The 9,097-nt window shown below is 41.5% G+C and overlaps 1 protein-coding gene across 3 annotated transcripts in view; it reads left to right on the forward strand.

Moving 5' to 3' along the window:
* LOC115167076 (suppression of tumorigenicity 5 protein) overlaps window positions 1-9,095 on the forward strand; it is a 72,073-nt gene extending 62,978 nt beyond the window's left edge. For 2 of the 3 annotated variants that reach the window (XM_029721144.1, XM_029721142.1), the window contains exons 15-20: window positions 845-1,022; window positions 5,732-5,773; window positions 5,899-6,010; window positions 6,444-6,683; window positions 7,753-7,839; window positions 8,528-9,095. In XM_029721144.1, the coding sequence (XP_029577004.1) occupies window positions 845-1,022; window positions 5,732-5,773; window positions 5,899-6,010; window positions 6,444-6,683; window positions 7,753-7,839; window positions 8,528-8,562 (694 nt within the window). In that variant the 3' untranslated portion in view covers window positions 8,563-9,095. Of the gene's footprint in view, window positions 1-735; window positions 773-844; window positions 1,023-5,731; window positions 5,774-5,898; window positions 6,011-6,443; window positions 6,684-7,752; window positions 7,840-8,527 lie in introns of those variants that run through there. The other variant, XM_029721145.1, reaches the window with a different exon arrangement.
* The last annotated feature ends 2 nt before the right edge of the window (window positions 9,096-9,097 follow it).

The raw sequence follows: 9,097 nt of genomic DNA on the forward strand, positions 1-9,097 counted from the left end.
TTTTACTTGAGTCATTTTCTATTAAGGCATCTTTACTTTTACTCAAGTATGACATTTGGGTATTTTTCCCACTACTGGCTGCTCCAATGTGAAGTGTTGTACAGACCTCTCTCTCCTGGCAGCTGAGAGTCAGTAGGAGTGATTTCTTTCTGCTCTATCTTTTCCTGTCTTTTTCTTATTTTCTTCTTATGTTGGAGAGAAAGAACAGCCTGTTAAGAATGGATTTCAGACTGTCCCTTAGACCAACTGGAGGAAGGAACGCGGTGTTAAGCCAGGGTACATAGCCGCACTGGTTCGCCTCACATATACAAAAGTAATTGTTTCAAGGAAAAGAGGATCAGGTTGTTGTTTGGTTTGGACGTTGGAAAGACTGGTTCACTTATGACGTTAAGCAATACGCTCTCATTCGGCTCTCTTCTTGATATTAGAGGCAGATAATGATTAACTTTAAACAAATCTCAATAAGCTTTTATTCTGTATTTTATAGAGGAACATGAGAGTCCACATTTTTGTTGCATCTGTTTGTCGTTCTTTGTCCGCTGCTGGCTGCTGTTTTAGGAGTGTTCAGAGTTTACTTCAAAACACCATCCACCACTCCCTTTCAAAGGTCAGGATAAAGTGGGCAATCTGATGGAAAATCTGGCATCCCCATGTTTTATATCATATCTGTTTTTTCTGATGGGCCCCCTGCAGATCTGTGTTGTGAGTGATGTTGTCTGTCTCCCTCCCCGGCAGTACCCTGTCCAGCTGTATCTGATGTTGACTGTCCCCATAGAGATCTTAAAAGGATTAGATATAGTGATTCTATATGTAATTCTATGGTTGTCTGTCTCCCTCTCTGCAGTACCCTGTCCAGCTGTATGCACGCGGTGGTGGCTCTGCTCTATCCCTTCTCCTGGCAGCACACCTTCATCCCCGTCCTGCCTGCCTCCATGGTGGACATCGTCTGCTGCCCCACGCCCTTCCTGGTGGGGCTCCTGTCCAGCTCACTGCCCAAACTCAAAGACCTGCCTGTGGAAGAGGTTGGCACTTCATTTTCTCCATCTCTCTCTCTCTGGCTTTTCATCTTTGTCTCCCACTGTCTTGCTTTTCTTAGACCAGGTTTAATGTATTGGCTCTATTCATTTCCTCCTCATTCTGCTCCTCTGATTTTGTTAGCTTGAGGCTACAGATTAGAGGCTATTCCACTGTCACATTCCATCTCTCTGTTAGACACTGGGCTGGGGAGTGGCCTTCCTGTTACTGGTCAGCAGTAAAATGCCCACAACAACCTACAGTATATTACACAGTCAATTACCCTGCTTGTTTTCATTAAACATTTACCCAATGAGGGACTTATATTTCTGAAGAGAATTGCGTAGGTATGTTGATCCTCTTAACTGATTGGTGCAGCCATGGGACAGATTCAGAAGCATCCGGATATACAGTAACTGGGACATCTCACGAGACAGCTATCATGGTGCTCCTCCCAACCTCCCTCAGAGACCCAGGACCACCCCTGGGTCCAGGATGAAACCACACTCTCATGATGACTGTCACAGGCTTCTTTGAAAGAATGCTGGACCTTCCAGTGATTCAGAGCAATTTTACCCTCAAAGTTTTTTTTTTACGTTTATTCATTCAAGCACTCATACCAGAAATCGTTCTAAATCAGTCTCATGTTAAATTCACAGTCACACATTGAGCAATAGCATTGTGTTTTCGAAAGATCGGGTCAAACTTGAATTCTCTCAGAGCGCTGAATGTAATATGACCTGTTTCCTCTGTTTTGCTGCCATGGATGCTGTAGGCTCCCAGTATTGAGTATTAGAATTCAAGCCATGAGCTTCCTAGTATTGAGTTATCAGAGTCCACACACAGTGTGAGGCCTGCTATAGCTACAATTGCCTGTTCAGTGCTGTCCAGCAGTCTCGCTGTGGTCAAAGCCTGACAGGACGTTGACCTGCAGCAGTTTTGTCACCAATTACAGAGGGAGGAGGGAAAGAAGATGTGTCTGCTTCTCTGCTATCCCAGCTGGACAGTTCTGCTCTGTTCTGCAGCATTCTTGGAACAGAGCACTGATTTGCCAAGGCAGAGTGGAAAGAGGGGGAAATCACTTGAATCCGTCCTTGTTAAAGTAGCAACAACTCCTCCAGCCTCAACGTGCTGTAGTGTGGCTGACCCTTGCCTAAACCCCCCAGTGAATGTGGCCTTGGCAGTTGGCAGCTGCTGCAACCTGCAGGGCCCATGCCAGGGCAGCCTCAGCCCTCAGCTCTGGGGTCCTGGCCCCAGTAGGGAGGGAGCGAGGGAGGTTCTGGCTCTCAATAAAAGACTGGCAGGAGAAGCCATCAGGCCTCTTAAAGCCCAGCTCTCTGCTATTAACACAGTTAGTCCGAGTCAGCAGCATCTGCCCTCAGCCCATGGTATGAGTGAAAAGACCATCTTACCCTGTCTGTCATATTTAACACAAGGCTTTTAATGGCCTGTCAACAGTATCTGTTGTCTGTTTACATCTGTCTTGATGTTGCTGATCGACTCAATTAAAATTCCCCATGTATCTTTCGCTGCTTTTAAAGATCTCGTTGTAACACTGGTATAACACTTCCAACTTCTGGAAGAGCTCGTCTTTCTCTTGATGGAGAGTTTGATTTATTTGTTGAGGGCATTGGTATTCACTTTAAGCCACTGTAGGCACATGGAAGAAGCCTGGATTTGATTGAAGATTTTTATTTAGTTCACCTTTATTTAACCAGGTAGGCAAGTTGAGAACAAGTTCTCATTTACAACTGCAACCTGGCCAAGATAAAGCAAAGCAGTGTGACACAGACAACAACACAGAGTTACACATGGAGTAAACAATAAACAAGCCAATAACACAATAAACAAGTCAATGACACAGTAAAAAAAAAGTGTATATACAGTGTGTGCAAAAGACATGAGGAGGTAGGCAATAAATAAGCCATAGGAGCGAATAATTACAATTTAGCAGATTAACACTGGAGTGATAAATGAGCAGATGATGATGTGCAAGTAGAAATACTGGTGTGCAAAAGGGCAGAAAAGTAAATAAAATAAAAACAGTATGGGGATGAGGTAGGTAGATTGGGTGGGCAATTTACAGATGGACTATGTACAGCTGCAGCGATTGGTTAGCAGCTCAGGTAGCTGATGTTTAAAGTTGGTGAGGGAAATAAAAGTCTCCAACTTCAGCGATTTTTGCAATTCGTTCCAGTCACTGGCAGCAGAGAACTGGAAGGAAAGGCGGCCAAATGAGGTGTTGGCTTTGGGGATGATCAGTGAGATATACCTGCTGGAGCGCGTGCTACGGGTGGGTGTTGTTATCGTGACCAGTGAACTGAGATAAGGCGGAGCTTTACCTAGCATAGACTCATAGATAACAAAACGGATGGCACTGTGATAGACCGCATCCAGTTTGCTGAGTAGAGTAATTAATGGAAGCCACTAAGATTCCTAAATGTGATCGACCACCTTGACTCTGTCTTATGTAGCAACATTTTAAATTGTGTTTTTTTCATTGGATAAAAGTAGAGCCTCTGAGGTAGAAAATGGTATATCATACACTGCAGTTGTGGAACAATGGGAAAGTAATTCTGCTTTGAAAGTCGATAAACTTGTAACCCCACTTTTGAGAAAATGGCCCTTGAATGTTTTGGTACACCTACTGGAGAGCTCTCCTTTGTCTATACCCATTCAGCATTGTTCACACCCTCTTAATCCTTAGCTGCACCCATCTCTTTAAGGATTCACATGTGAGGCCATGTGCTAAACAGAGTGACTAGTTTAGTGAACAACCAAAGATTTCATGACTAAAAGTGATAAAAGTAGTAGCCTACACAAAAAAAATTACCTCCAGGTAAAAATACACTTTATCTAGTCCTTGGCCTATTTCCTAATCTGACTTTGGTGCAGGTGATTGTCACAGTTGACTTGGACTGGTGTAAGGCGGAATCAGATGCAGGAGACAGGTGCTGGAGTTGAGTGTCCTTTTAATAATTTGACACACAAAAAACAAAACCCCGAGGCACAGGGCGCTACAGACAGACTGCCTGGAAAAAACGCATTCCCGATATGGCGAACAAACTATAAATATTAGCGGCACAAAAAGGCACGGGGCGCAGCCCGGTAAATTCTCTCCTCCTTAAACTGTCAGATAACAAACCCGTAATAAAAACACGGACCACCGTCCTGAGTGGACAATCAACAATCCCGCACAAAATCCCAACTGAAAACACACCTTAAATAAATCCCCACTAATGACAACACAAAACAGGTGCGGAACAGACAGACAAAACTAAACGACAGAAACAACGATCGATGGCAGCTAATAGGCCGGCGACGACGACCGCCGAGCGCCGCCCGACCGAGGAGGGGCGCCACTTTCGTTGGATCCTGTGACAGTGATGTTGTTCTTCACATTACCGTCTCTGGTAAAAACACACATGTACAGGATACAGAAGGTGTAAACGGTACAGTGAAATGGTTACTTGCATAGTAGCAATATCAAAGACAGAAAGTGTCCAGATAAAAATATTTTGTAATTATTAGATGACACTTACCCAACACACTTGTCTAAATTGATGGGTCATGTGAAGGAAATGCTGTAACTACCCCCCAGCCACATCTAGCTAAGTGGATGGGTCACTATTGTCTAGAAATACAATAGATGGCCACAATCACCCCCAGACACACCTGGCTAGCTTGATGGGTCATGTAATCATCTGGTGAAGTGGAGTCTTTTCTTTAGACATGTAGCTAGCTAGCTAAGCAATGAACCGGAATAATCCCAACTCATACTACTACCAATACTAACATTGTCATAGCCTTAGTATGAATCTGCAGGTAGTTTAAGCTAACCAACTAGGTTCAATGTTAGCTAGCTAACATTAGGCTATAAATAGTAATGCAAATGGTTTTGTGAGTCAAATAATATTACTACACCTACCATACAAGTAACGTTAGATAGCGAGCAAGCTAATGCTCGCTAGCTGGTGAACAGTATGCTTTAACTTGCAATGAAACGAATTTCTGACAAAATTAGAAATGTATAATGTCTGAAGATGTAGCTAGATTCTTACTTGTATACATGGATGAACGCTTCACGGCAGACTGGAACCATTTAACTCTGTTTTGCTTGTAGGTACATATTGTTTGGCCAGTATTGTGTCAAGTCACTCCGGTTCACACTGACCGTGGCCTGTGCAGAAAGTAGCCCATCACTTTTTCCAACTGATCTGTTGATAGCTCCCGCTAAATTCAGGGCATCAATGTTGTTGAGAAAAGTAGCAAAACTTTTGCAGTTCTCGATGGCTAACCTTATATATATCAAAAACGGTGAGGTAGAAAGGACTATTAACACATACTGAACAGCTCAAGTTATAGACAGAAGCACGCTACACGTCAGACCAATCCAAACTCATCTCTCGACATGTCCAGCCCATCCATTATCTCAGCCAATCATGGCTAGCAGGATGGCTCCTGTCTTTTTCCGTGGCTAAACCAACTGGGCTCGTAATTTAACAATTTATTTGTATTTACAGATGGAATACAAGTTTGTTATTAAGGCACATGAAAGTTCACATGTTCCAGAAGGCATTTGTGCCAAAAAAAACTAATTTTGATAAACAATGAATGTTTATGTTCAAATGCCTCTCCTGTCAAGTAGTGACGTGCGACATACGCCTAGTTTCCTAAAATGAGTCACAAATATGTGACTTGTTTGTTTCCTTTGCAGGCTTTGATGGTGGACCTGGGAACTGACCGCTTCCTCAGACAGGTTGGTGTCAATTCTCCAGTACCTCGCCGTAACAAAGACCAGAACATTTATTGTGATATAATATGAACTGATCTTTTGATATTCTTGTTTATTGTCGCTAATTAAATTGTTATGCGTGTGTATAGATGGATGATGAAGCCTCGCTGTTGCCACGGAAACTCCAGTCTGCTCTTGAGCTAACTCTGGAGCAGAGGAATGACATCATCAATCAGGACTCTGACAGCGAGTCAGACGAAGGTGAACGAGGGACACATCATCACTCTCTACTAAACCAGATGTTACGAGTGTAAATTAGGACAACAGAGCACTGGCCATGTTTCAACCCTGTGAACAAGAACATGTACAGCACATGTCTGGGAGCAATACGCTCTCTGTGGAGTGATGAGAACTCCTGGAATGGGTGATTCACCTCACTGAATTGAAGGTTACTGGTGTTCAGAATGTAGTGTTTGTTTAATGTTACGTATCAATACACAATATCAGTCAAACATCAACTCTAAATAACTCTTGTGTCATTCCCACAAATGTTATATGCCCTACTTGATTCTCAAGCACAATTCTCAAGTATGTAGTTTGTGTTGCTTCTTTCTAGATGTATTGAACATGTATTAAGTGTGTTTCAGTTTCAGCATCATAATACCAACCTATCCTGTTTTGTCTGTTTCTGTAGAGTGTAACTCCTTGAACAGCCTGGTGTCGGAGGCCTTCATCCGTTTCTTCCTGGAAACCATCGGCCACTACTCCCTGTTCCTCACCCAGAGCGAGCGAGGAGAACGCAGTTTCCAGCGCGAGGCCTTCCGCAAGTCTGTGGCCTCCAAGAGCATCCGTCGCTTCCTGGGGGTCTTCATGGAGTCCCAGATGTTTGCGGGGTTCATCCAAGACCGGGAGCTGCGGAAATGCCGGGCCAAAGGTAGAGCAAACCTACAATGGCCCTGTTAATCCATCCTTCACAACAGTCTGTAATGTTATGGTCCTGTCTACTTGTTAAGAGATAATAACGTTAAGTGTGTCCTGTCCTCTTAAAATGGATTCATTGTAGTTCATCATAATACAAATAATATGTAAACTGTAATGATTGGTAGAAATGCTCTTTATAGGTAGGCTCTGCTACCCCTCACTTTTCTGCCAAAATAGTCCAAAATCCCTAAAAGGATCTTCTCAAACCTGTGCTGGTACGGACCTCTCGTTGACAACAGTTCTAGCTGGGTATTCAGTGTCATCTCCTGGCCACATAGTGAAGGGTATTCACCCCACACCAAAAACATGCTTTCCCTGATATGCTGCACTGTAACATTACCTCACAATATAACATTAATAATGTTAATAATTACCAGTGGTGGAAAAAGTACCTAATTGTCATACTTGAGTAAAAGTATAGATACCTTAATAGAAAGTTACTCAAGTAAAAGTAAAAGTCACCCAGTAAAATACTACTTGAGTAAAAGTCAAAAAGTATTTGGTTCTAAATATACTTAAGTTTCAAAAGTAAATGTAATTGCTAAAATATACTTAAATATCAAAAGTAAAATTATAAATTATTTTAAATTCCTTCTATTAAGCAAAGCAGGCGACACCATTTTCTTGTTTTTAAAATGTATGGATAGCCCTGGGCACACTCCAACACTCAGACATAATTTACAAAAGATGCATTTGTGTTTAGTGAGTCCGCCAGATCAGATGCAGAAGGGATGACCATGTGTTGTCTTGATAAGTGTGTGAATTTGACCATGTTCCTGTCCTGCTGCTAAGCATTCAAAATGTAACAAGTACTTTTGGATGTCAGGTAAAATGTATGGAGTAAAAAGTACATTATTTTCTTTGGGAATGTAGTGGAGTAAAAGTAGTCAAAAATATAAATAGTAAAGTACAGATACCCCAAAAAACGACTTAAGTAGTACTGTAAAGTATTTTTACTTAAGTACTTTGCACCACTTGTAATTACCTCATGTCATTCTGTCATTGTGTTGTGTTTCTGTCAGGACTCTTTGAGCAGAGAGTGGAGCAGTACCTGGAAGAGCTACCAGACACAGAGCAGAGTGGAGTGAACAAGTTCCTCAAAGGGCTAGGTGAGTTCTCAAATAAAATAGAATCTGCACTTAAAACAAATATTTCCCCTCAACAGACCTTACCTGTCCACTTTACCACTGGGACAAATTGTAACCTGGCTTAAAATGTAGGATGATACAAAGTTTGGTTCTAAAAGAAGCCTATTCACATTTTGCCATGATGTAGTAATGAGCACCATTTTGTCCAGGGTTCCCCAACTGGTGGAATTTGAAATAGATTTTTTATTGTTGGACATAAAAGACTGTAAAAACACCAGCAAATCAGCTACAAGTGATTTTAATTTTGGAAATATATTCCAAAGTATTCCCATGCATTATAAAGAGATATATGTGATCGTATACAAATGTAAGCAAGGTTAAAAATTATTATGTTTTAGTCAAATATTATATATGTTTGGGCTTTTTGCGGTCAATTTGCAGCCTACAAAATTATTTGCAATTATGTTCCGGCCACCTAACCATCCGCTCAAGAAAAAATCAGCCACGGCTGAATGTAGTTGATAATCCCTGATGTAGTCTAAAACCGGGATTCCATCCGAGGCACTATATAATTTCCCTGACAATCACGGAGATCACACTCACAGTAAACGCTGCAGATATCGGCTCAATTGGAAAATTTCATTGAAGTGTGTTAAAAAAAATACGTGACGTGAACAGTTCTTACTTGCATTTTGTTTGTGTCTTTTAGGAAGTAAAATGAAGTTTCTTCACAAAAAGAACTGAGGAAACCTGCTACTTAATAACCAAATACCGGAGCATGAAAGCTTGTTCTACTGCAAACAGAAGATCTGATACACCCAAAACCCTGTATTTTATTCACTTGTTTGTCTTTCAAAAACATCAATGAAATGTCAATATGTTGTACATATTTTACTGTAAACTGGCTGTGATACCCTCCAATGTAGCTTGATTGTTAGGTGTCTGGTACCTTAATTATGAGGCTAGTTACAGTAGGACGGTACAGATTGAATGTGCCTTTGTTTCTGATTAACCACTGACATTAAAGTGTACGTGAGAAGAATATGATCAGACTGAGTGAGTGAATGCATGCTGATGTATGGTGGATGTACAGTTACTATGTTTTGTTTTGTAGTTTAGATCATCATTGTCCTGTCTTTTTGCTGAATGAGAGCTGTAAATTCCACACCTGGTTGGGAGGATTTGCACATGCATTAACACATGAAGAAAATGATTGTAAATGTTTAAAACATGCATTGCTTTGTAAAATTCAGTAATTAAACACAAAAGACTTCAAATG

This window comes from Salmo trutta, chromosome 29 (assembly GCF_901001165.1).
Source record: "Salmo trutta chromosome 29, fSalTru1.1, whole genome shotgun sequence".
Classification (NCBI taxonomy): Eukaryota; Metazoa; Chordata; class Actinopteri; order Salmoniformes; family Salmonidae; genus Salmo; species Salmo trutta.